The 27,965-nt window shown below is 41.9% G+C and overlaps 1 protein-coding gene across 1 annotated transcript in view; it reads right to left on the bottom strand.

The window, feature by feature from the left end:
* Colec12 (collectin subfamily member 12) overlaps window positions 1–27,965 on the bottom strand; it is a 207,586-nt gene that overhangs the window by 166,890 nt on the left and 12,731 nt on the right. The window contains exon 2 of the mRNA XM_050148832.1: window positions 14,913–14,963. Within this exon, the coding sequence (XP_050004789.1) occupies window positions 14,913–14,963 (51 nt within the window). The remainder of the gene's footprint in view (window positions 1–14,912; window positions 14,964–27,965) is intronic.

Below are 27,965 nucleotides of genomic sequence, written 5' to 3'. Positions count from 1 at the left end.
ATAAAACAGGACTGTCATATCCTGCCAAGACAGGGTAAGATAGTTTTGAAAAGTTGCTTGCCTTTGAAAATGGTATGTCAGTTATGTTAGGCCTTAGCCAAAGTTGGTTGCTTCAACGCTGCAAACATGACTTTGGGTGATTGCCCAGGTAGCTAGTTGTCTCTGTGATTTGTTGCATGGTTTGGAAGTTGTTTTACTGAACTTCCTAATTACACAGGTAACATTATTTCCCTCCTCAGATCTTTGATGGGGTTGAAGACTATATAAATGTAGTTACTTTTCTCTCACGACTTGGCCAAGTTATTTATTATACAAGACCTAAGCTAGTTAGAATAGGATATTTGTACTTATTGTATATAATTTCGTAGTAGGGGGCTAGAGAGATGGCTCAGTGGTTAAGAGCATTGGCTTTTCTTCCAAAGGTCCTGAGTTCAATTCCCAGCAACCACATAGTGGCTCACAACCATCTGTAATGAGATCTGGTGCCCTCTTCTGGCCTGCAGACATACACACAGACAGAATATTGTATAATAAATAAATAAATATTTAAAAAAAATAATTTTGTAGTAGGTTTAGAACTCTCTTACTTAAACAAAAGGGGGAGGTGTTGCGGGAGGTCCTTCCACCCCTCCAACCAATAGCTACTGAGATACCAGCCCATTGGGGCGTGGTTTCTCTCCCTTTAAAAAAATGGCTACTTCCTCCACTCACTCTCTTCACTTCCTGCTCCGCAGGTGACTAGACTCCCTTCCTGGTTGCACAGAGGGCTGGTTCTGGGACAGTCATCTGTAAGTTTTTTCCCCTTTAAATAAATACCACCCTATTAATCATAACTCCAAACTGGTGTGGCATTGTTCGTGACTTACACCTTCAGTGCAGCATGCCTTTTTTTTTTTAACTTTTTAAATGTGCATTGGTATGAGGGTTTCGGATCCCTGAAACTGGAGCTGTAGACAGTTGTGAACAGCCATGAAACAGAATTCAGATCCTCTGGAAGAGCAGTCACTTAACCACTGAGCCATCTTTCCAGTCCCTGGAGCATGCCTTTAATCTCAGCACCAGGAAGGTAGAAACAGGCAGAGCTCTATGAGTTTAAGGCTAATATGGCTTACATAGAAAGTTCCAGCCTGGCTAGTGCCACTGAGCGAGACCCTGTCAAGAAAGAAAGAAAGAAAGAAAGAAAAGAAAAGAAAGAATTTTGTTTCTGTGAATTTTTTTTTTTAATTTTACTTACTGAGAAATAGAGGCAAAGGGAATTCTTTTTATGTATATAATGTTTGCTTGCAAGTATGTTTGTGTACTACATGCTACCTGGTGCCTTTAGAAGTCAAAAAAATCACTGGATCCACGAAACTGGAATCATAGACAGTTTTGAACCACCATGTGGGCATTGGGAATTGAAACTGAGTCCTCTGGGAGAGCAGTCAGAGTTCTTAACCACTGAGCCATCTCTCCATCTAGACAGGGGAAATTCTAAGTGTTGGACAGTTAAAGAGGCAGAACTTCGTTTTCTATATCTTTGCACCCAGTTTACAGCACATGGAAAGTGCTCAGTGAATATACACCAGAATTCTAAGTGTTTATGCTTCCCCTCAGTTACCTGCATAAACAATTTAACAAAATTACGTATTTGTTAAACACAAGTTTATCTAATATTATTCATCAAATGAATACGAAAAGAGAGATATCAGCAACTAGAAAGATGGTGCTATAAAATGCATGCCACAAAATACATGAGGCCTCGAGTCCAATTTCTAGAACCTATATAAAAAGCCAGGCACAGTGACAGGTGTGTGGAGTTCCGGTGTCAGTGAAACAGACAGATCCCTGGAGCTACCTGGCCAGCACACGTAGCCCACTTTATGAATCCCAGGCCAGCTAAAGACTCTGTGAAAAATAAAGGGGGTTGAGGGAGGGGTTGGAGAGATGGCTCAGTGGTTAAGAGCACATACTGCTCTTGCAGAGGACAGGAGTTCTGTTCCTAGAACCCGAGTTGGGCAGCTCACACCTGGCTGTAACTCCAACTCCAGGGGCATCAGATGTCTCTGGCCTTCACTGGCTCCTGCATGCATGTGCATATATCTGTACTCAGACACATACACATAATTAAATATATCTTAAAATAAAAAGATGGTGGCTATCTTTTTAACAATTTATTTTTTATGTGCACTGGTGTTTTGCCTACATATATGTCTGTGTGAGGGTTTCTGGTCCCCTGCAACTGTGTGGGTGTTGGGAATTGAACTCAGGTCCTCTGAAAGGGCAGTTAGTGCTTCTAACCTCTGAACCATCTCCGCAGCCCCAATGGTGGTATCTGATAGCCAGGCATGTGTACGTGCATGTGCAGGCACACACACACACAAACACACACACACACACACACACTCTGACATGTGCAACTGCATATATATGACCCAGCCATGATAAGCTTAATAGAGGCCTGAGTCTCAGTAGTTTTCCCTAAGGCAATACCTGGTTGCAAGAAATACCATAAATTGAGACTACCCAGGAACCACCCAGGAGCAGATCATCCAAAGAAAATTTCTAATATTCCAAATATTGTAGATAGGATCACCTGCCAGCACACACCCATGGCTTTTCACCAGGACACCTCTAGACAAATGTCAGCCAATCAGGGGTCCTGAACCTTAGAAATCCCTAACCCCTACCTTTGCTACCACAAAAAACCCAACCCCAACTGAGCTTGGGGCTCTCTGATCACTCCAATACCTTGGACACATGAAAAGACAAGTTTGCAAGCTTGTGTAAGAATAAAGGCTCATGGCTTTTATATACAGGACTCGGTTTCCTAGTTGGTTTTGAGGGGACTCTGTGATCTGGGCATAACACTACCCCCCCCATACCAAAAGAAATAAAAGTCAATGAAAATAAAACAGCAGCAATGACTTTGCTTCCATTGAACAAAAAGAACAGCTTAGAAAGATCATCTCCAATGTTAGAGATCTCCAATACAAGACGTCTCCAAGCTCTGCACGTTCCAGTGCAGCCAGAGTTTCTGCCAGAACTTTTATAGACTTTGGAGTCTCTCACTTTCCTGACAAGCCCAGAGTCTTCCATCCTCTAAAGCACATGAAAGAATTGATCCTTCAATCAAGAGCAATGAAAACATTCGTGCTCATGAGAAATAACTATTCAAGTGAAAAAGAGAAGTTTATATCAACCCGGGCCAAATGCTAGTATTCATACCTATAAAGGATCAAAACAAAGCATCAGAAGGGGTAGAAAGGGATGACTCTGGAGGACAATTTCATAATATTTCATGTGGTAAGAGTTGTAACCACTGATATTTAGGATTTTGTAAGTTCCTCTTCTGAAAAAAAAATGTTCCTTAAAAAATCTGCTTAAAATAACAGACAATATCAAGTTCCTGAAAACAAAATAACATTAATTCAATGATTTGCTCCACCATCACCTGACTCTTGTTTTTAAGGTTTCTCTTCTTACATATAACACTTGTGTTTTGAGAGTTTGACACCTTCTAGAATCATTTCTAGAAAAAATTAAATTTCCAAGTCAATTTGTAATTATTTTTGAATAAACTGAATTTTTCACTGCACTATATAAAACATGATCTTTTGCTGGTATTGTTGGTACAGTCCCCTGTGACCCCAGCACTAAGGACATACAGGCAGAAGAATCATGAGTTCAAGGCCATCTTCAGCTACCTAGAGAGCCTAAAGCTAGCCTGGGCTTTATGAAACACTGTCTTAAAAACAAAGATAATTTTACAAGTAGAAAAAAATTATAAAGTACCCACTTATAATGAAATTGTTCTATAATGATCACTGTGGTGTGGTATTAAGTTCTCAATATGATGATCATATTTAGTTACAGTTATAACTAACAGTGGCCAGAGGATTTTAATCCCTCACCCTGTATTCCATCCCACAGATTAGCTCAAGCTAAACACAACCTTTGTTCTACCTAATTCAGGATGGTGATTCTGCAGAGCAGTGAGATACCTAAGGGGAAGCATGCTCAGGCCTTTCCAGGACAGTTTCTATGCTCCCCAGAAGAAACACAGAAACAATGACTTCCTCACCCACTAGAACTGCAGCAGTGACATTCTGACCATTTCCACAGGTCTTTCTAACACAAGATATTGTTCTTAGTGTCACCACAGAGGATGTGGTGCAACAGAGGGGCTAACTCATTCAAGCCGATCTCTGCTTCCTGGTAGGTTAGAAACTGCAGTCAGTCGGGCTCCATCCCGTGCTGGGTCTTAGCTGAGATGCTCTTCCCAAGCTTCAAGGGAGCTGCTCAGATCTGTTGGCACACCACCTTTCTCAAAAAGCACAGGACAAGAGAGCAGTTTCATGGTATTTCATGTTTCCGCAAAGCCTTAAAGGAAGGAGGAGGGCAGAGCCAGCAGGTGGAGAAGGTTTCTCTGCTCTAAAGCCTGGCTTCCTTACCTCAAAGACACCAGGGAAAAGTGACAGAGAGAGTCACTTTGGTACACTGAAAGCTCTGTGGTCTACTCTCAAATCCTCAGTTCAAGACAGCACTCTTTCCTCAAGAGACCTCCAAACGATCAGCTTTAAAAGGAAAGTTCCAGAGTTTTCCATTTTAATTTGCTTAGTCACTACCTACAGAACAACTCTTTCCCATCCCGCCCCCACAACCAAATGCTGGAAACAACCTAATATCTTCATGCTTTCTTGGTTAAAAAAAAAAAAAAAAAAAAAAAAAAAAGTTGAGAAGATGTTTTCTCTCTAATTTTTCAAAAAAATAAAAACAAGCCATGTTCAACTTTGACCTAATTGTTGAAAAAACAAATAATTATTCCTCCTCTTCTCTACACTCCCTGTGATTTATCCATGAACAAAAGTGGGGGTGGGAGCATTGTGTGAGGCTGAGGCTGAAACTGGAAACTTCAGGGCCACTACTCCATATACAATGACACTACAACATAGAAAACCATCTGTAAAGGGTGGCTGAGTCCACATGCACATACCATTATCACTTATCCCCAGAATCTTGGGGTGCTCAGTGAATCTTGAAGTGTCTGAGTTCAGGTGTCACCTCAGTTCTGTCATGTCAGTTCAGGTGTCAGTGGAAGGAAGATGGGGTTCTGAGTTCAAACGCTGCCTTTCCTTTTGGGATTCCTTGTGATTCTTTGGATTCACTGAACCCAGGGCCTCCTTTATGCTAAGTGCATACTCTCTACCACTGAGCTACAGTCTGGGTCACACTTGACCCACGAGCTTCAGTCCCTCCTTTATAAACCCCAAGTAACCTCTTGAAGGATACTGGGGAGAATTAAATGAATGAAAGAGTTGAAATTGCATGACATACAGAAGAGATTCAAGAGAGGCTATGCAACCCTTTCTTTCATATGAAAATGATTAAAAAAGAAAGTAAGAAAAAGAAAATCCAATGCCTTAATCACATGGAAATGCACTGACCAACATTTACTTGTTAAAAAAAAAAATGCTTGGCAGGGATCTTGCCTGACCAATGAATACTCTGTAAGAGAGAAGTGGGGAGGTACTGGGGTACATTCTGTTGGCAAATGAGGCTGTGAATACCATTGATGGTACAAAAAATATGAAATCGCCTCAAATTATTTAAAAAAAAAAAAGCAACAGCCAGGAAACTCCTCGAGTTTTAGGAACCCCACTGCCTGCCTGAGAGCCCTTCCCTTCCAGGCAGTTCAGTCTGAAAACCTACTTGGCGTCCTCTTCTCCACATGCCAGCTAACACCAAATTCTTATAAAATCAGAAACATGAACCAATAACCCCTCCCACTAAGTGTTGCAAAAGGCTTTGAACATTTCAAAGCAGCCCTTCAAAGAGCACCAAGGCAAACCTTGTTCCCTTGCTCTCTGCTTATCTCCCATGGTTAGCTTTTCTCCTCCGGGGTCCCCTTCCCACTCAGAGATGCTTGGGAGTGGTGCCTCTGAAAGGACAGCCTCATGCTGGGCTCATTTAGATGCTCCCCACAGGAAACAAGGACTTTCCTGGATTCCTGGCATTCCCATCACTGCCCAGCTAATCACTCCAGGAATGGAATGGGGGTAGGGTCAGGGGAGCTTGTGTCACACAACACCCTCTACAAATTCAAAAATGAATCCAAGCTTCTTGAAGAGTCTCAGATGTGGAGAAACAGGCCAAGCAGCCAAGTGTCCATTCTGAGTAGCTTTACAAAGAGAGTTCAGTGTCCTCTTGTCAAAACCTAGAGGAGCACTTTGCACTGGACTGGAAGTGTGGCTGATGACAGGGCCTAGCACAAGATAGGCCTTAGAGTCAAGCCCCAGGAACACACACACACACATACACACACACACACACACACCACACCACACCACACATAATTTTTGAAGTGAAAACAGAAATTTACCAAGTGCTTACAATCAATGTCTTTCCAGGTGTGTAGCCAAGCATATATCTGTGGTGATCTTCCAGAAGTCTAAGTGGTCCTCTATGCCTTTATATACTTATTTTTAAAGAGTTACTTATTTTTATTTTATGTAACAGTGTTTTGCCTGTGTGCACATCTGTGCACCATATGCACACAGGGCCCACAAAGGTTAGAAGAGGATGTTAGATCCCTGGCTGAGAGCCACTATGTGGGTCTGGGATCCAAGCCCTGGTCCTCTACAAGAGAAACAAGTACTCTTCTTAACTGCTGAGCCATGTTTTCAGTCCCTGCTCTATGCTTTTCTAGTTCCTGAAGCCAGATATGGCGGGCACCTGGAATCCCAGCACTGTGGAGGCTGGGAAAGGAGGATCCTAAGTTTAAGGCCCATAACAAGAATCTGTCCCAAAATAAAGAGAAGAAAGAAATAATATATTTCATTACATAAACCTCTTAACTAAAGGAAGCTCAAACTTGAAGTTTATCCCTTTCGAGGATGGCCTCAAAGGAGGGGATGGCAAACATGAGGAGGAAATTCAGAGTGACAGCTTGCTTCTCTATTCAGTACCTACTTCAGGTGCTTCAAGTGCTATTCACCTCGTGGGCTAAACTGTTAGAGGATTCTTGCTGAGAGGACTGTAGTGGGTGGCTGAGGCAGGAAGGTTCCTTGAAGCCAAGGGTTCAAAAGTTAGCCTGGACCATATAGCAAGCACCTCAGCTCTTAAAAAAAATGATAGTAATAATAATAACAACAGTTCAATCTAAAATTATTTTTCTTCTTAAAGAATTTTTGTTGTTGTTGGTGTTGTTGAGACAGGGTTTCACTGTGTAGCCCTGGCTGTCCTGGAACTAGTTCTGTAGACTAGGCTGGCCTAGAACTTAGAGATCTCCCTATCCTGTCTCTGCCTCTGCTGAGATTAAGAGTGCATACCATCACTGCCCAGCTCATAATTATTTTTCTAGGAAAAGGAAAAGCCAAGCTTATTTTGAAACTATAGTTCTAAGAGACCCATGAAGTTTTGGATAAGCAAAATGATTCAAGGACATTCTTTATGTCATCTTCAATTGTACACCTCTTAGACTATAACCCTAAGTAATTTTCATTGGTTCCTTTGGATTATTTTCACCAAATCCTCTAGTTCTCCTTAGCAAGCTACTTTCCATTTCACTTTTGCTACTATTTCAGTTTGTGATTTTTCCAGATTTCTTTTTTATAGTCATTAATAACATTCCTCCCAACATGCAACATGCCCCCTTCTCAAAGCAATTTTGTCCCAGTTTGGTTTGTCAAACACAAACAGTAAATGTTTCCAGCTGCCCACACTACTCAATATAAACCTTAAATCCGCCCTTGCTCACATAGGCCGAACCATGTAGCTCTTGTTCCTTCATCATTCCAATATGGACATCTATAACCAAATCGGGCCACCATCCAAAAGTAACACGATGAACCCACTGCAAGCAATCAATAAGATGTCTTTAGTCTGCTGATCTCCCAACACAGACAGGTGCCAAGTAGGTTTGGTGAAGCAGGGGGTGGGGGAGTTGCATCTATGACAACCAGGGAGACACCAGTGAAATAATAAGGGATTCCAGAGTCATGGGAAGATTTTCTTTGTTTCTGTAACTACTGTTTGGTGGTGCTGGGAACTGAACTCTAGGACTTGGCAAATGACACTTGGGCAAGTTCTCGATCACTAAACTGCATCTCCAGTCCTTTCATATATGACTTTTATTTAAAATAGAGTGTTGGGACAGAACACATAAAGCCTGAGAGCTTGGGAAGTAATTCTAGGCATAAAATAATAGAGTTAAAGCACAGTTTGTTGATAGTAGCACTTTTTTGGGTAGACACTCTGCTTGCTAGAGGCAAGCAAGCACTCTCATTTAAGAGAGGCTTCCTGACTCAGCATTAGCTGCAAAACCCTGGAGCTCTTTTAAGAGGTCCTGTCACGAAACACTTAATGGTGTTGATGAAAGCTGACTACATGCTCTTTGGTGGTAGCAGGCACCTTAAAACACCGTAGAGCTGTGATAACAAACATGGTTCCAGCTGATACCTCCGCCATGAGGCTGAAAGCTAAAGAACGGGCAGAGGCTTTAATCTTAGCCATATTGCCTAGCAAATTAAAGGCTCATGTGGTCAGAAAAAGAGATACACAGTAAGTAAAGAGAGACTCAAAGACGAAAACCTCTAAATGGTTTACAGTGTATTAAAAATATATGCAGGCTTGGGAGAGAAAAGAAAAGGTTAAAGTCCTTCAAATAAAAAAGAAAGAACGAGAGTAGTTGGGTGTGGTGGCACACACGTTCAATCCCAACACTTGGGAGACAGAGGCAGGCAGACCTTTGTGAATTCAAGGTGTGGTGCACACCTTTAATACCAGCACTTGGAGGACAGAGGCAGGCAGATCTCTGAGTTCAAGGACAGCCTGGTTTACAGAATGAGTTCCAGGACAGCCAAAGATACATGGAGAAACCCTGTCTAAAAAAGCTAAAAATAAAAAATAAAAACCAAAGAAATAGAGGTTAAAATAAAGCCATATAAAGATGAAAAATACACAAGAGAGTCTGGATACTATATGTTATTATGGTCTCTTTGAATTGCTTGAATGCTGAGGAAGGAACAACAGCTGCTAAGAGTCATTTAAATATAAATACTGCTGGATTAATAAAACATAAATATTTTGTAAATGCCTTGACTCCAAAATTGAAGTCAAAAGATATGTTACTTTGGAGAAGTGATTTTGCTTTTGTTTCCACAGAAAATGAGAGGCTATGGATTTATTCTGAGTTAGGAAAAATCAGGTTTGATCAAGGAAGATCAGCTGAGAAATCTCCAGTAGGAACAGATGGCCCCGATGTCTGAGTTCTACATTCAGAACAGATTCAAGACTGCTGCCTGAGATGATCAAGCCTCACAGGATACTCCAGTCAAGACTTAATCATAATTCTACATTTTCTTTAGATCTCCATAAGATTATCAATGCCCCAACCACAGGAAGTAGCCTGGTAAACTATGCCCACATTCCCAAAAAAATGGACTATGGATATTTTCCTTTGTTTAGAATGTTGCTTACAAGTTGTTATGGAGAGAAAAGCTAAACAAAAGATATTAGTTTCAGAGTTCTTGTTCCTTAAAAAATAAAAGGGGCAAAGTACTGTGGGACAATGGTTTATACCCTGTCAATTGTATTTTAATAAAACGCTGATTGGCCAGTTGCCAGGGAGGAAGTATAGGTGACTCAACCAGACAGGAAGTAGAGGCGGGTCAATGAGAACAGGAGAATTCTGGGAAGAAGGAAGTCCTAGTCTGTAGTTGTGACCTAGCCACAGAAGAAGCAAGATGTGACTACCGCACCAAATAAGGTATAGAGCCACGTGGCTAACACAGACAAGAAATAATGGGCTAATAAAAGTTATAAGAGTTAAAAAGAAGTCTGAGCTACTATGCCTATCAGTTTTTAACTAATGTAGACCTCTGTGTGATTTCTTTGGGACTTAACAACTGTGGGAATCAGGCAGAACAAGTGTCGGGTGGGACAAATAACCCCGGTCAACAATAGAGACTATGAAATAAATAAAAAGGTATCTTTAGATGAAATAGCATATTCTATGCAAAGAAAATAAAAATAGACCCAGAAGTAACAATGTATTCCTGTAATGCCACAAATAGGAGACCAAGACAGGAAGAGCCCCAACCTGGACTATACAATGAGACTGTGTACACACATGACTACTGCACACACCATACTTTACACCGCATGCAGGCACATATGCACAACAATAGATTGGTACCTCATGTCTCAAGAAAGGCCCTCTGTCAAGTTGTAACCATAGTTACACCTCAATTAGCTTTGCAGACTGAGGCCAAGAGATGTTGACCCACAAAGCCTGATTAAAATCTGAGAATGTCCATTTCATTAACTCTTCAAAGATTCCCCTTGTTGAAAGTTTATGTTGTGGAACAAATTAGTGGCACAATCATCAGGCTTCACCGGTCTCATTTTTAGACACCTTTCAGAACTCTCAGAATGGGGTTAAACGACTTAGACATACATAAAGGAAAACAGACCTAGTTGAGCCTAAAATGTAATAATTAGACTCTAAATGAAAAATAAATGACTATAAAAAATTAATATAGTATATACTAGATCAGACATTTTCTTCCTTATTATAATCTGTGCTGAATCTGGAAAATGACCAATATTATGGTATAAATAACCTTGACCTTGTACAGCAAATGATTCTGAATAACTATGATGGAGTACTTAGGAAAAGCCTACTCAGTGATGATTTGCTCTAACAATGGCCCCTTTGTTCTAAGGATAATTAACCCTGGCTCATCTGCCTGTCAAATTCAAGTTGTTTTTATTCTATTTGTATATATAAAACATCTCTAAAATTAAACAATAACATAACTCCTATAGTATTCAGCTTCCTTTTGCAAAGATAAAAGCCAACACAACAGCCATGTTTAGAGGCAAGTCATACCTTTCCCAACTCCTTAGGAATGAGGATTCACACTTGGATATTCTGAAGTGACTATATACACAAATGCCAAGAGTCTGCGGCCCCAAATCTCTAGTAGGTGATAGTACAGCTCCTGTTTTTACAACACAGTGCCTACCCAGCCCCTTTCTACCTAGGACCCTGCTCATTGCACCAAAGTCCAGCATGTTAGATGTTCTACCTTGCTGGCGTCAACAGCTTATGGAATAAGGGTGGATGGTGAGGCTCATAAGTGTCACCAACTGATTCCCAGTAAGGAGAGTCAGCAGGGGCAGGGCCTATCACACTGTTCCACCTATACACACCGTCTACTTTTTAGACCACCAACGACTGACTGGAAAGGGGATGCTCAGGCTTGCTCACACCTGAAGGAATAGGCTCTGTGGCTCTGAGTCAGGAACTGGCTGAAAACCTACTGACCTTAAGAATTTGGCCAGAGTGCTAGGCCCTATAAAAGCACCTAGGCCTCCCCAGTAGGCCTAGATAGTGATGTTAGGCCCACATTTTGGTTCTGAGCTAAGGGTGCCCTTCCCAGGCACAGAAGTTGAAAGGTCACCTCAACCTAATGTAAGAGCCTATCCCCAGACACTAATCAAGTAGAGAGCTTATCTTCTAACCCCAGATCCAGTTAACTCACTTGACCAGGAACTCATTCTACCTACATCTCACCTCCCGCATCTGCAGCCCTGTGAAAGAAGGAATCTCTGCTTAGAAACACAGTCCAGCCTCCCTCCAGCAGAATTCTCTTCCTTTTCCTTTTGTTAGTTGATGGGTTTTGAGATAGGGTCTTATGAAACAGGCCTGAAACTCAGTATGTAGCTGAGGACGACCTTGAGCTCCTGGTTCTCCTGCCTCCACCTCCCCAGCACTGGGATAATATACGTGTGCCACCATGCCAGGCTCAGGAACCCCAAGGGTTTTCAGAATTGCATCAGCCTAATTTTCTGAGATGCTTGGTAGCATTCATTCTCTTCCTTCTCTGTTTATGCTCTCTGGACAGTTATCAGTTCATTATTACATGAGGAGACTCTGAGTCACCAGTTGGCAATCCCCATGTATAATTTAGCCCCATAAATTAAAATCTTTTTCAAAATGTGCTAATTTTTATTTTTGCACCAGCTCCCCACCCACTGAACTAATAATGCAGTCATAAAATTAACTGAATGTTTTCTGTGTCACCCTTTTGATTCTGTAACCTTCATTTTTGGCTGTTTATTTAATGTATCTATTCTGTAGAATGAGGGAATGAACCCAGGTCTTCACGCTGCTAGTCAAGCGCTCTGACACACCTTTTTCAGGTTTTATACACAGAGGCAAGGTCTTACTAAGCTGTCCAGGCAGGCCATGAACTTCTGGCTCATCCTCGGGAACTATTAGAATTACAGGTATGCAACAGGTATACTCCCAATTTGGTCACTGCTTTTAAATAAATGTTTCCTCAGTCAGCCATGTTGGCAGACACGTGTTAACCCCAACACTTGTTAAACTGAGGCAAGAGGATGTACTAGGCTATATGGCAAGTTTGAGGACAGCCTGGGTTATAAGAGATCATCTAAAAATACCTTTCAGTTCTTTACACGACTACTGATTTCCAAAATATACAGCCATTCCAATATTTATTTTCCAGTGTTTTCTAGTCCATGTGTTTTTGTGTCCCTTTGTAATTCTCAGTTTCATCTTCAATTCCATTACCATTCTTCTTAGTGACTCTCTCCAAAGGGAATCAGAGTAACACGCAGTATGGACCCAGAAATCTGTTGCTATGCGGAGGAGGTAGGGAAAGCTGGGATTCAGGTTGCTCTGACAAAGCCTGAGTTGAAAATTATGGGCCTCATGTGGCTGAATAACTATAGTAAAGCCCCATTTCTTTCCCCAAAAAGAAACACAGAAATGTTGGTTCCAGACAGAAAAAAAAAAAAAAAATGCTACAACAATTATGGAGCCAAAGCAGCTGGGGACTGTTAACTTTAACCAAAGTCCAGTCAAGATGTTTCAAGTAATAGGAAGTAGATTTAGGCTCTTTATATTCATATTCTCCCCCTCCACCCCATCCATCCTTCTCTATTTTTTAGGACCAAGGCACAAAAACAAGCTGTTCCCTTCATTCCCTTGAACTGTGGTTGGAACAGCAATGCTTTACTGATGGTTTTCAGATACACTGAAGAGCCTGAGAAGCTGGGTCCATGTGGAGCTGAGGAGGTGTGTGTGTGTGTGGGGGGGGGGTGAATGTTAGTTCCCTGTGGCTGCTGGAACAGAGTACTGCTCACATCACACATTTCTTCCCTTGCGGTTCTGGCAAATCTAAATGAAGTTGTGCTGGATAAAGCAGAGCTTGTGTGAAAACTCAGCACTTGGGATGCAGAAGCAGGATTTCAGTTTGAGACCAGTCTAAGCTTCACGGAGAAATCCTGTATCATACTGACAAGATGGAGTTGCCTGTGTCAGTCTCCTAAAAGCCAAGAGGTCATGAAAACTGGTTCTTACGCATGGGCACCTGGCACTAACTAAACATGTTCTGACCTTGGTTTCTATTTGCATTTTGTTTATTATATTGTTGCAGGCATAGACACAGTCCACCTTAAGATGGAAGTGCTAAAACAGAAAGTGGGGGACTGTAACAGGCCTGGCAGAAATAAAGATATCTAAGGACACACTGTGCCTCTGTGTCTTTCTGCCAGCCTGCCTGTCTGTCTGTCTCTCTGAATGCAATTATCAGATTACTAAGATAATGAAGCCCAAAGAAATGGGAATTCACCCAGGAATCTCAGGCTGGGAGAAGGAAGAGACTTCACATGGTTCTAACAACTTGTCAGATCACCTTACAGGATGAGACAGAAGCTCATGGGATAATGGGCAGGTGGGTGGGACCACATTTTAGCTGGAACTACTTAGATGCACATATCCTTGGCCTTCTATTAAAGTTTGATCTCACATCATGACACTGGAGGAGGACTTAAGGGGTTTGAGGATTCTCTATATCTTTTTGACCCCAAAGTGGCTACACTGAATAGATATTTTTCTCCTTTTTCCTTTTAGTTTGACTCTTTTTAATTGGCTTATTGAGAACAGGTGGCTGGACATGGCTTGAGGCAGAGACCCTCAAACTCAAGCTCTGTAACAAGAGCATAGATCACAGTGCAGCAGTGCAGAGACAGCGGGTGAGTGGTAATTCCCTGTGGCTCTGTAACAGACGACACAAACAAGGAGGCTTGACGGCCACACATTTCTTCTCTTACAGTCCTGGAAGTCAAATTCTGAAGTCAGCTTCAGCTGCCTCAAATAAACTGTTCTCACTCTGGAGGCCCTGGGGGAAGAAATCATTTCCTTGCCTTCTTAAGCATCTAGAAGCTACCAGAATTCCTTGACTTAAGCACCCTCCCAATCCTGCTTCAGTCAGTGGGACACACCTCTCTTGTGTCAAATTTTATCATAAGGACACGTTGTGGCAGTTAAGGCCCAGTAGTAACTCAATATAATCTCCCCATTCCAAACTCTTCGGTCCAGTAGTGGCTTGTCTTTTTTGCCATGTAACCATTCAGGTTCCAGGAGTGCAGACGCAGATACCTTTGCAGGCCACTATTTCCATAGTGCACACACACAGTGAGGTCCCTGGAAGAAGTCTCCCTCCCATTCATCTGATACTAAATTTATAAGCATAAGACCTAGGAACAGGCAAGACACAGAGAAACTGATGTGAATACAGCAGAGGGACTTTCCAAGGGCTCTGCTCCTTGCTGGCCACATATTTCCCTTTCCCAATAGATTGGCAGCTGAGCTGTCTGTATTCAGCAGACACATAAATACCACATCGCTTCCCTTTGCTTGGATGCAGCTCTTGTTCCACACACCCTCAGACTTGTACATCCACCTGTCACATAGAAGCTCAATTTTCCACCACAATGGGACTTCGAAGTCCCAAATGTTTACCTGTGTCAAAGTCTATTACGTTACCGTCACTAAGAGTCCGTTATTGAGTTCTATACCGAGTGAGGGAAAGGAACCAAGCTTTGTCAGGACTCACCAAACCTCTTGTAACCGAAGGACTGCACCTCCTCTTCTTCTACAAAGTCGTCTGTAGAAGAAAACACAAGTGTTAGCCCAGGCAAGGGCACAGTAGCACACAGTTGGGACAGGATGCAACTGCCCTGATGCCAACCAACTACACTTTCCCTTCCCTCAGGATGCTCCTGGACCTCTCCCAGCCTTGTGAGGAGGATCATTAGCCCTCTGCACCGGCTAGAGGCTTTTCCTTACAACCCAGGCCCTAGTTAAATGTGATTCTTTGAAGATGCATTCCTGGACCACTCAGCCTCTCTCTGTCACACCTATTCATTTCAGATTACTCTCTGATGTCACCCTCATTTGTTTACATATGTACATGCATGTACACATGTATGTTCACTGTTGTCATTGTGTTTCCTATCTAGACTGACATAAATAAACCACCATTGCTTAGAATGGGGCTTGTTAAAGAGCAGAGGCTTAATGTTAGTGAATGAATGGCAGAATTAACCAACTATCTAAGCTATTTGTTCAAGCTGTTCCTTTTAATTGTTCCTATCAACTACTGCAGCATCTCAGAACCCCAGGATTTCTCTTGAAATGATAACTAGAGTCTTCCCCACTCCTCTGTAAGATAACTGAGGTCAACAGATGGTCCTCAGCCTGTCAAGAGGCAGTGTTTCTGTGGAGTTTCTAGACACAGAATCACAATGGTGGCAAGAGATGTATCAGCCAGGTTTCCTACCAAGAGGCATCAAGTTATCTGAACTGAAACATGACAAGGGACCAAACACTGTTCACTGTGTGTTTCTACCAAACATAGGGACACACAGTGGGTCAACAGAGAGCAGGCACTGTGCAGACAGTGTCAGGCCAGGTCATTTCCAGAGACCCTGATCAAATATACACTCCTCCATTTACAACAAATGGGCTATATCCTAATAAATTCATCATTATTAAAATTATTATAAATTTAAGATATCCTATGTTGGATATTGTCAGAAGGAAGCAACCCAATATAATAGCTTCAAAATACAGTAGGCAGTTAAGAAATGGCTCAGCAGTTACGAGCACTTAGTGCTCTTATAAAAGACCAAAGACCAAGCTTTATTTCTAGCACCCACATTAGTGGCTTACAAGTGCTTATAACTCAGCATACTGTAGTGACTGTTTTCCTTGTGATGGTGGGGCTGATGGTACTGTCCAGCCTCACCAAAAGGACTTGACTGTATATCATTATCTTAGGAAAAAACCCAAAGTCAAAATTAAAATACAATTTCTGGGGATGGAGAGAAACAGCTCAGTTGGACAAGTGGTTGTTCTAGAAGCACGAGGACCTGAGTTCAAACCCAGAACCCACATTTTTAAAAAGCCAGGCATGGAGACACACATTTGGAATCCCAGCACTATTGAAGAAGAGATGGGTAGATCCTCTGGGGCTCACTGAATAGGTTAGGCTAGATAGAGAGAGATACATAGCACAAAAGGGTAGAAAGCAGTCAAGGACCAAACCCATGGTGGCCTCTGACTTCCAAATGTACACATGCACATGCAGGCACACAAAATGAATAAATAAATTAAAAGTATAGCTTCTGTTGAATATGTATCTTTTTCACCATTATCAAGTTTAACAATTTGAAGCTGGGGCTCTTTGTTCTTGAGCTGGTCAGCAAGGCACTGATCGACCAGAGTCTGCAATGTCAGCATCCTTCAAGATGACTGGCTTTCAAGGCATCTCACAGGGGAGGAGACAAGGTTTCTAGGATCGTCTTTTTCAACCCAGCAGGACACAACCAGGATGTTTCTAAGTACTGCAGGATTCCTGGGAACCTGAGTCAACTCAGAGGGCTGCTTTGTTGTAATGTGTTTATAATGCCTAGGTAAGATGATATTTGAGCATGTTACTGCTATCCATTTATCACCTAGGCTAGGGAATTTGATTTGGACTCCAGAAACCAGGTATTTATAAGCAAAGGATCCATCCCACAGCAAGGTTTATCACTTCAGTTCTTTCCTCATAGGTTGTCAACAAACAGAACAGGGTCAGCCAATACCAAGACTTTACTCTGTCTTGACTAAGTAATCTTTTATTAAAATTTTTTAAAATCATTTTACATACCAACCACAGTTCCCCCTACCTACCCTCCTTTCACTCCCACCTCAACTTCCCCCACAGCACCCCCAAACCACTCTTTAGAAAGGGTATGATCTCTCATTAGGAGTCAAGAAAGTCTGGCACATTCAATTGAAACAGGACTAAGACTCTTTCCGTCCTGCACCGCAACTGAGCAAGGCATCCCACCATATGGAATGGGCTCCAAAACGCCAGCTCATGCACCAGAGATAGATCCTGGTCCCACTGCCAGGGGTTCCACAAACAGACCAGGCCACATAACTGCCATCCACATGCAGTGGGCCTAGTTCAGACCCATGCAGGCTCCCTAGGTTGGAGTCAGTGATTTCTCACAAGTTCGGGTCAGCTGTCTTTGTGGGTTTCCCCATCGTGCTCTTGACCCACCACCCTTGCTTATATAATCCCCCCTCCCTCACTTCATCTGGACTCCTGGAGCTGAGTCTTGGCTGTGGATCTCTGCATCTGCTTCCATCAGTTACCAGAGGAAGGTTCTATGAATGACAGTTAGTCACCAATGTGATTACAGGGGAAGACCAGTTCAGACACCCTTTACACTACTGCTAGGAGTCTTAGCTGGGGTCATCCTTGTGGATTCCTGGAAATTTCCCTAGTACCAGGTTTATCCTTAGTCCCATAATGGCTCCCTCTATCTAGATAATCTCTTTCATTGCGCTCCCACTCCATCCCTCCCCCAACTAGGCCATCCCATTCCCTCATGTTCCCAGGGCCCATTTCTTCCTCTTTTCTGCTCCTTACCCCCAGTTTACCCAGGAGATCTCATCTATTTCCTCTTCCCAGAGCGATCTGTGTGACCCTCTTAGAGTCCTCCTTGTTATCTAGCTTCTCTGGAGCTGTGGATTGTGGTCTGGTTGTCCTTTGCTTTAACATCTAGTACTCACTTATGAGTAAGTACATACCATGTTTGTCTTTTTGGGTTTGGGTTATCTCACTCAGGATGAGTTTTTCTAGTTCCATCCAGTTGCCTGCAAATTTCATTATGTCATTGTTTTTTATAGCTGAGTAATACTCCACTGTGTAAATGCACCATATTTTCTTCATCCATTCTTTGATTGAGGGGCATCTAGGTTGTTTCCAGGTTCTGGCTATTACAAATAATGCTGCTATAAATAAACATAGCTGAGGAAGTATCCTTATGGTATAATTGAGCATCCTTTCTTGAGGTAGATTGATTCCCAACTTTCTGAGAAACTATAATGCTGATTTCCAAAATGTCTGTACAAGACTTCATTCCCACCAACAGTAGAGGAGTGTTCCCCTTAATCCACCTCCTCTCCAACATAGGCTGTCATTAGTGTTTTGGTCTTGAAGATATCAGAAAATGGGAAAATCTCTCAGGCTCTTGGATAGGTAGGATCAGCATAATAAAAATAACAAACTTGCCAAAAGCAATCCACAGATTCAGTGCAATCCCCATCAAAAGCCCAACACAAATCTTCACAGACCTCAAAAGAACTATCTTCAACTTCATATGAAAAAACAAAACAAAACAAAAAAAGTCCAGGATAGCTAAAACAATCCTGTACAATAAAGAAACTTCTGGAGGTATCACCATTCCTGACTGCAAACTCTACTACAGAGCTAAAATAATAACAACAACAATAATAAAACAGCTTGGTATTGGCATAAAAAACAAACATGTGAATCAATGGAATTGAATTGAAGACCTTGACATAAATCCACACCTATGAACACCTGATTTTTGACAAAGAAGCCAAAACTATGCAATAGAAAAAAGAAAGCATCTTCAACAAATGGTGTTGGCATAACTGGATGTCAACATGTAGAAGAATACAAATACACATCTATTCCTATGCACAACACTCAAGCCCAAATGGATCAAAGACCTCAGTATAAATTCAACCACCCTGAACCTGATAGAAGAGAAAGTGGGAAGAAGTAGCCTTCAATAAATGGGCACAAGAGACCACTCCCTAAATATAATGCCAGTAGCACAGACTCTTGGGAGTAACAATAAACAATTGAGACCTCCTGAAACTGAGAAGCTTCTGTAAAGCAAAGGATACAGTCAATAAGACAAAAAGACAGCCTACAGAATGGGAAAAGATCTTCACCAACCACAAATTAGACAGAGTGCTGATCTACAAAATATATAAAGAGCTCAAGAAACTAGATGATCAAAATACCATATAATCCAATTAAAGAATGCGGTACAGATCTAAACAGAGAACTCTTACCAGAAGAATCTCAAACAGTGGAACGAACTTAAGAAACTGAGCAATGTCCTTAGTCATGGGAGAAACACAAATCAAAATGACTCAAAAGAACTCTGAGATCAGTAATCTTTCATATCAACCACTGAGGTTTCTCAAAGAGAAAGCTTTATTTACTGATTCTAATTAGAAAGCCATTTATTGATTTGTTTATTCAATAAAGTTGCTCCTAGATGTAGTGATAGATGTAATTCCAGCATCTTAGAGGTGGGAATACAAGAATTAGTAACTCAGGGAGAGTCCAGACTACCTAAGAGCCTATCTCAAAACAGACAGACAGACAAGCAGGCAGGCGGGGACAGAAAGATGGTTCCACAATTAAGAGCACTTGTTGGAATGAATTAAGTAAAATGCTGTGGATCCCTGAGTGGCTGCTGCAGCAGAAATGCTGCAGGTTCCCAAGTGGTGGCAGTGGACAGCCAGTCTGAGAGCAGCCAGTCCCAGGCAGGGATGGCCCAGTTCCCAAGTGGCTGCAGTGAGCCACAAGGGGCAGTGAGTCCCACGAAGAGAGACATACAGATAGGCACACCATGAGACCATGCCACAGGTCTCCAAAGGTGGCTGATCCTGGGTAGGGAGCCACACGGTATAAGAAACAGAGACATGGATAGGCATGCCATGCAGAGTGAGGTTGGATATTTATTTAGTGGGTTATGGAAGGTAAGGGGAGAAGGAGAGAGAGAGAGAGAGAGAGAGAAAGAGAGAGAGAGAGAGAGAGAGAGAGAGAGAGAGAGAGAGAAGGGAGGAAGGGGAGAAGTGGGAAGAGACAGAAGCTGCCTCTTCAAGAGGGAGATGAAAAGGAAGGGACTCAGGCTAGAAGCTGAAGATCCCCTTGCCTCAGAGAATGGGGGAGTGGGCATGGCTTGACTCTTAAAGGGACAGAGCAGACCATTACATTTGTTGCTCTTTTGGGGAATCTGGGTTCAGTTCTCAGTACCCACATGGTGGTTCACAACCATCTGCAACTCCAGTTCTAAGGTATCAGAACTCTCTTCTGGTCTTTGCAGGCACCAGGCATGCAGGTGGTTCACATATACACATGTATGTAGACACTCAGATACCAGACATGCACATGATACACATATACACATGTATGTAGACAGATACTCATACACACCAAATAAATCTTTTTTAAAAGCCTCTCGCTATCCTGTATCTATAAATATGATTCTCTTCTATAAAATGGTGTAGAATTTGCATATAACCTACACACATCCTTAAACACTTCAAATCATCCCTAGGTGACTTCAATACCTAATATTACACAAATGTTATATAAATAGTTGCCTCTTTGAAGAGTTTAGGGAAAGGTGACAAGAGAAGTCAAAATATGTTCCATACAGATGCAGCTTTTGTCTGGAATATTGATCTAACTTTGGTTGTGGCCAACAATGCAGAATGAGACCATGAAAGGCTGACCTCACATGCCTATGACATAACTGAGTAGTTAAGATGTGGTAATGATGTCACATGCCTATGACACAACTGAGTAGTTAAGATGTAGTAATGATGTCACATGAAAGGCTGACTGCACATGCCTATGACATAACTGAGTAGTTAAGATGTAGTAATGATGTCACATTGGCTCTCACTGCCAGTTGGGCCTTTCTATTCCCCACCAGAGCTGCTCAGGTCCACTCCTGCTGTTTGTCTGCTGTTCCTTGTTGGATGCTTCCTATTCCAGGGAAACAGTCCTATTTTAGCAGAACTCCTCTTTCCTGAAATAAACCTGAGAACCTCAAATTCTCACAAGTTTTGTTATCAGTTTTCAGTTTTCCTCCAAGTTAATATGCTGAAACAGTGAAGGGCCAAAGAAAGGACACAATGAGGGACTGAGAGATGCAGTGAGGAGCCAAAGGAATCATTGAGAGGCTGCAGGATGCAGAGAGGGCTAGAAAAAGCAAAAGCCTAAGAAAAGACCCACCACACTTCAGCTCAAGTAGGGTATTCTGCTTCTGGTCTTAACTCTCATACCAAAGGTTTCACTATTCTTCCAACATCTGTTTCATCTTATTGATGATGAAAGTCGTCCTATTGGACATGAAGAGTTCCATAAAGTACTGTAGTACTGGGATTATCAAGAATAATCTTTGTACAGAAGTATCTAAATCAGTCTTTTTTCTGTTTTTTTCTTTGTGAGAAAAAAGGGTTTGGAAATGACACCTGCTAGACCCCAAGGATGGGGCCTGGGGGTGGGACACAGGACACTGTTTGTCTCCCTCCATGTTTTTAAAAGCTGACTCTAGAATTTTCTTTTCTTCCTTTAACATTTAACAAATGCTAAAGTTAAGCATTTGCTTTTGCAGAGGACCAGAGTTTGGTAACTCTGGAGTGGGGGAATCTTGTGCTCTTTTCTGCTCTCTTTAGGGACCACATTCATTCATATGCACAAACCCACACACAGATACACAAACACACAAAGACAAAAAAAAAAAAAAAAAAAAAAGAAGGAAGGTGAGCCATGTGTGGTTATATACTTGTACCCAACACTCAGAAAGCAAAGGAGGAAAAGCCACTGCAAATTCCAGGTCAGCCTGGTCTATGTAGATAGTTCCAAGCTGATCAGAGCTGCAGAGGTTCTAGGCTGCCCATAACTGGCCCTGGGTAGAGAGACACACATCACAGTTATGGGAGAAGGGGGTCTATAGGGACACAAAACTGCCCCCTTCAGGAATGAAAAGTGATAGAATAAAACAAATACATCTCTGAGAGTGGCAAGCAGCTAAGGAGATTAGGCTGCCAAGACTACCTGGCTTTTATGTATCACCTTTGTGGGCCCTGCAGTATTAAGACAATCTAGGACAAATAGTTTGCTCTACAAAGAATGAGCGAAAAGTCTGAAAACAGAACATAATGCTATATATATTGTTAACTGTTTGTGGTCCTGGGTATCCAACTAAAGCCCAGTGTGTGCTTAGTAAGTGCTTTTCCATTGAGCTATGCCCCTTCCTGCTTTTTGCTTTTTATTATTAGACAAAGTGTGACTAGCCCAGGCTGGCCTTGAATTCATTCTATAGCCCAGGCTGGCCTTGAATTCACTCTATAGCCCAGGCTGGCCTTGAATTCACTCTGTAGCCCAGGCTGGCCTTGCACTTGAGATTCCCTTGCCTCATCCTTCTGAGATTCAGTTCCTGTTCCCTGCTCGTACAGAGCACTGTGATCCGTGATTTTGCCCCATAAATTCTGAGGTCCTATGAGGACTACTCTATTTGTGTTCACCTACAGACATGTGCATGTAGATGTAAAAATTTTCACAGGGCCCCATCCCTAGTTAAGAGCTACATACAATTGATGGCTATTAAGAAAGGGAAAATGTAGGGCCCGGGACACCCTTGTTCCTGGGGTGCGAGGACAGTTTCTGGTCAGCTGACAAAGCATTCTGTTTGTTCCTGTGCTTCCCCTGCCCCTCCTGGTGACTAGCTGTAGGGCATTGACTCCATTGTTGGTATGGTAATTTCCCACCTGCCTGGGCGGAGGTCCTTGTGGAGCAGTTAGGTACTTAAGGATTTCCCCAAGTTAGAATAAAGGGCATTCAGCTGATCTCCTAACGAATGACCCTGGTCTCTGTGTCTTGTGTTCAATCTCCAGGCCCTTGCCCAACTAGCCTATGGTACAGTGGCCGGGGACTGTACAGAGGGTGAAACACAGAATTGGGTGTTACAGGAAAACCAATTTTCCCCAGGGATGAGTCCCAAGGGGCCAGCCCTAAACACATTCCCATTCGAGCAACAATACATGGAGTATTGTATGTGTGTGTGTGTATGTGTGAACAATAATAAAGAAGATACTATGATTTGAGTGGGGGCAGGAAGAGGTGAGAGAAGTTGGACAGGGAAAGGGGAAATGGTATATAAATGTTTATATATGAAATCCTAAAAAGAGTACCGCTTGCCAAAAGTACTTATTTTTGTTTTGAAATTAAAGTTTAGATTATTTAAAATTATATTAAAGCAATATTCTAAGTAATATCCTAAATAATTACCAAAGAGAGGGGTTTTTTTTGGGGGGGGGGTGGAGACCGCCTCACAACTTCTCTTACTACCACGCCTGTGCTTAGCCTCTGCAAGTACAAATGTAGCTCATGTAGCTCATCCCGCTTTACTAAGTTCCAGGTTGGCCTTGAACTTGTGTCCTCTCTCAGCCTAGTAGTTGGGATCACAATGTCTGTGCGATTAGAACCTGGGGTAACTTTAAATTTGATCTTCTTATGCTTAGAATATCACATTTGATTTCACAGTGGCCCAATTATGCCCTCTGCTTTTCTTTCAAGACATTTTTCTTCAGTGGAATTGTGTTAGCTGTTTTTTTCATCACTGACAAAAGCTTAAGGAAGGGTCTGATTGAGTCACAGCTTGAGGGTACAGTCCACCAAGGTGGAAAGGCATGGCAGGAGGAACTGCTCCAGTTGTGGCAGTTGGCACTCGGAGGTGGACCCTGGCACTCAGCGTGTTTCCTCCTTATGTATTCATTCATTCATTCGGTGTGTGTGTGTGTGTGAGAGAGAGAGAGAGAGAGAGAGAGAGAGAGAGAGAGAGAGAGAGAGAGAGAGAGACCTACTGAGCTGGCACCATAGAATTAGCAAGCTACCCTCACTAGTCACAACCCCGCTGGGCGACACCTGCCCTAGTTCCAGAGTCAACTCCCAGCCCTAATCCATCCTTTGTGCTACAGATATCTCTTGTTGCCCTATGTGAATCTTGTCTGAGAGTTTCCCATGGATACAAGGGCTATGCAAAACTTGATTAGGGAGAAACCTGAAAAACTGTGGTACCTCATGAATCAGGTTGTTTTAAGATATGGAAATCTACCTGGTAAAGTGTAAACACAGGGAAAAATAAAAATGCCAAGAGGCAAAGGAAAGGGGCTTCAGTCCACAGAGGTTGAGCCCCCTGTAGCCAAAAGGCTAAGTTCATTCTCAAGGTGTCTGAGTCTCCATTTCCTGGACTTGCATGAACCCACACACTTACACCACGATAGCCATGACAGAGGGATTGATTGATTGATTGATTGATTGATTGATTGATTTTCAGACAGAGTCCCTCTAAGTAGCCCTGGCTTTCCTGGAACTCACTTGTAGACCAGGGAGGCCTTGAACTAACAGAGTCTGTTGTTGGTTGTGTTTTTCTCTTTTATTCTTTTATTCTTTGGTCTTTTTAGCTCTTTTGGGGGCCTGTCACCCAGCACACAGAGGCTTAATTCTCACTTATAAATGTCTTTTGATTTGCTTGTTTCTTGCCAGCTCTTCTTAACTTAAACTATACCGCCTATCTTTTGCCTCTGGGCTTTTACAGTTCTCTTACTTTTGTAAATCTTATTTTCACTCTTACTCTGTGGTTGCTATGTGGCCCCTGACATCCTCCTCTCCTTCTTCTTTTGCTCCTTCTTCTTTTCCCAGATTTTTTCTCCTATTTATTCTCTCTGCTTGCCAGCCCCAAAATTATCCTTTCTCCTGCCTTGCTATTGGCTGTTCATCTCTTAATTAGACCATCAGGTGTTTTAGACAGGCAAAGAATCACAGCTTCACAGAGTTAAATGCATCATTAAACAAACGTTCCACAGCATAAAGACATGTAACACACCTTAAAATAATATTCCACAACAGAGATCTGCTGGCTTCTCCCTTCCAAGTGCTGGGGTAAGGGTATGTGTTACCATGCCCAGCTTTTTCCTTCATTTTATTTAGTTCATGGAACAGAATCAGGACATTCAGTGTAGGTTTTCCCCAATCGGTTAAACCTTTTGGGAAACTTTGTCACAACTTCATTCAAAATAGTTTCTTATAAATAATTCCAAAACTTGTCAAGTTCCAAACCAACCAACAGAGACATACTCTAATAGGGTAACCTGAAATATAATAGAATTAAAGATAATAAACCAGTTCAAAAGAAAATATCCCTGTCCCCAACCTGACTACCTACTCCTTACCCCAGACATGTTCCATCTGCTACCCATAATTCCAGTTGTTTATGCATTGTCTTAATCTTGCCCACAAGTTCCTGCAAGTTCCTTGGAGAGAAACATCATTATGGCATGTGATGTTTCTATAATGTCATGCATTAAAAGTACATACCAAATATTTGTTCAGACAAAAAACTGGGGCTAGGAGTGGAGTTCAGTGGTAGAACATTTGCCTAGCACACTGCAGGCTTCTCAGTTTGATCCCAAGTACAAGCAAAAACAAACAAAAACTGAAAACCAGTTAAAACATGGTCCTCAATTATAAATAATAAATAGAATATAATAGAAGTTTTTGTTGGATTTTGTTGTTGTTGTTTTGTTTTATTTTGGCCATCCTGAAACTCACTCTGTCGACCAGGCTGGCCTCAAACTTGTAGAGATCTGCTGCCTGTCTCTGCCTCTGGAGTGCTGGGATCAAAGGCATGTGTCACCATACCTGGCTAAATATGAGAGTTTAATGGGTAATTAACACTACTAATGAAATAGACATGATGTCAAATGGTTAAAATCTTATTAGACAAATCTGTCCTGATACTTAGAAATAAGTTTCTTGCTGTGATTTCTTGGCTGCCTTATTGCTGTAACAGAATACCTGACAGAAGCACCTTAAGGAAGGAAGGTGGTGGTCTGAAGGAGAATGGTCCATGGCTCATAGATTTGAATAGTTAGTCCCTTGTTGGAACTGTTTTGAAAGGATTAGGAGGTATGGCCTTGTTGGAAGAATTGTATCATTTGGGGCTGGTTTTGAGTTTTCAAAGGACAAGCACCATTCCCAGTGTTCTCTCTGCATCCTGCTTCGGAATCAAGATGTGAACTCCCAGCTGTTCCTATCACCACACTGTTGCTCTGACAGCCCAATTAAATGTTTTTTTTTTTTTTGTTTGTTTGTTTGTTTTTTTTTTCTTCAAGATAGGGTTTCTCTGTGTAGCCCTGGCTGTCCTGGAACTTGCACTATAGACCAGGCTGGTCTTGAACTCAGAGATCTGCTTGCATCTGCTTCCCAAGTAAATGCTTTCTTTTATCATTTGCCTTTGTCAAGGTGCTTTGTCATAACAATAGAAAAGTAATGAAGACAGGAAGGATAAAACTAAACACAGGATTGAGACACCTGTCTTTAAAAATATTCTGACATCAAGTCAATGAGACAACTAAATGGATAAAGGTGCCTAATCACTGAACCTGAAAACCCGAGTTCTAAAATTGTCAGGTTCAGCTGTTGGGTTCGCTAAGCTCTACCTAGATTGTAGAAGGAGAGAACTGAGTCCCATAGTTGCCCTGATTTTGACATGTGTGCCATGGCATGCATGTCACACACAGGAAAGGAGGGAAGGAAGGAAGGGACGAAGGAAGGAAGGAAGGAAGGAAGGAAGGAAATTTAAAACTTTGAAAATATATATTCTGTCATTATCAACAGACCCAAGGAAAACTTTGGTTCTTGGGTAAATTAAATGTATCTTCTACCACTGTTTTAGCAAGGAGGAAAATTGTACCATTACTACAATGACAAGTTCCTAGTATGACCCTGTATTTTGGGTAGGGCTAATTCTGATACCATCACAAGAATGACAGTGAAAAGAGCTACTGCTCTGGACAGGGCCAAATAAACACAGCTCTCCACAGACAGATCACTCCTACCCTAGAGCAGATTCAACACATTTATAATTTGAAAATTTACTTTAATTGCAAAAACTGAGGACTTGCCGTCAAGGTCCTAACTGTATCCCTTGATTAAATTAACATAACTATTTCATAACGGGAATAAAGTTACTGCCTAGAGATTGTAATAAAACAGTCTTATATTAGAGTGACTATAAAAGCTGAGTTCTGAACACTAGACACTATTCTGAACAACTGATTTATACTGACATACTTCATCTTCAAAACAGGTCTCAGGTAGACAGTCATTATTACTGCTATCATTTCACAAGGAAATTGAGGCTCTAGATGGTTAAATACTTTTCCTGTGATCATCAGGCACTCTGGTTTCTGAGCCCACACTCTTGTGGCCATGCAAAAATTGTCCAGTTCAACTGTTATATTTTGTGAGCTGGTAAACGATTAAAGCATGTATTATCTATTTGCAAGTTGGTTGGCTTAACCCTTGAATAATAAACTGTTTATAAATAGTCAGTGTCCTAAGAAAAGAAAGTTCATTGAAATGTTTATACTGTGGTAGACCCAAATGCTGACAACTTTTCACACAAGATGTCAAATGGTAAACCTCTAAGGTGAAGAACATTGTTTTCTGAGACACTGAGTTAGGAAGAAAAAAAAAACCCAGTTAGTTATAATATCAAGTTTTTTAGGAAACAAGGGAATCATGTTTAAAATACCAAGTTCAATAAGTGTGCTTCATTAAAACCTCTCTCCATGTTGAATACCACAATACTATTTTTAAAAGTAGTGATTAAATCCTTTTATGATAATTCAGAGGCTAAGAGAGTCCCCAGAACCCTTCAGATCTTAAAGGTGGAATTACTCATTTCTGCTTGCCCCAGCTTCCAGTGCTGTGTAATTAAGAATGTCCCTTAAAGAGTTTTAAGCTCCTACTCTAAGGCTATCCAGGGGCGATAGTCCCGGAAGAGAGCACAAACCCCCTCCCCCAGCTCCTTCTGCAGGGCTGTCTTTCTTACCACGACCCAGCACCCCAGCACCCCACCCCCAACCCTGCCCTGCTGTATGCTAGGACCAGTGCTCAACATCAGTTTTAAGCTCTCACACTAAGGCT

The sequence above is a fragment of the Alexandromys fortis genome, unplaced genomic scaffold (genome assembly GCF_014885135.2).
Source record: "Alexandromys fortis isolate MF-2015 unplaced genomic scaffold, M_Fortis_MF-2015_v1.1 scaffold_4, whole genome shotgun sequence".
NCBI classification, from domain to species: Eukaryota; Metazoa; Chordata; class Mammalia; order Rodentia; family Cricetidae; genus Alexandromys; species Alexandromys fortis.
Note: the sequence above shows the minus strand (reverse complement) of the source record. Positions and strands in the feature narration are given on the sequence as shown.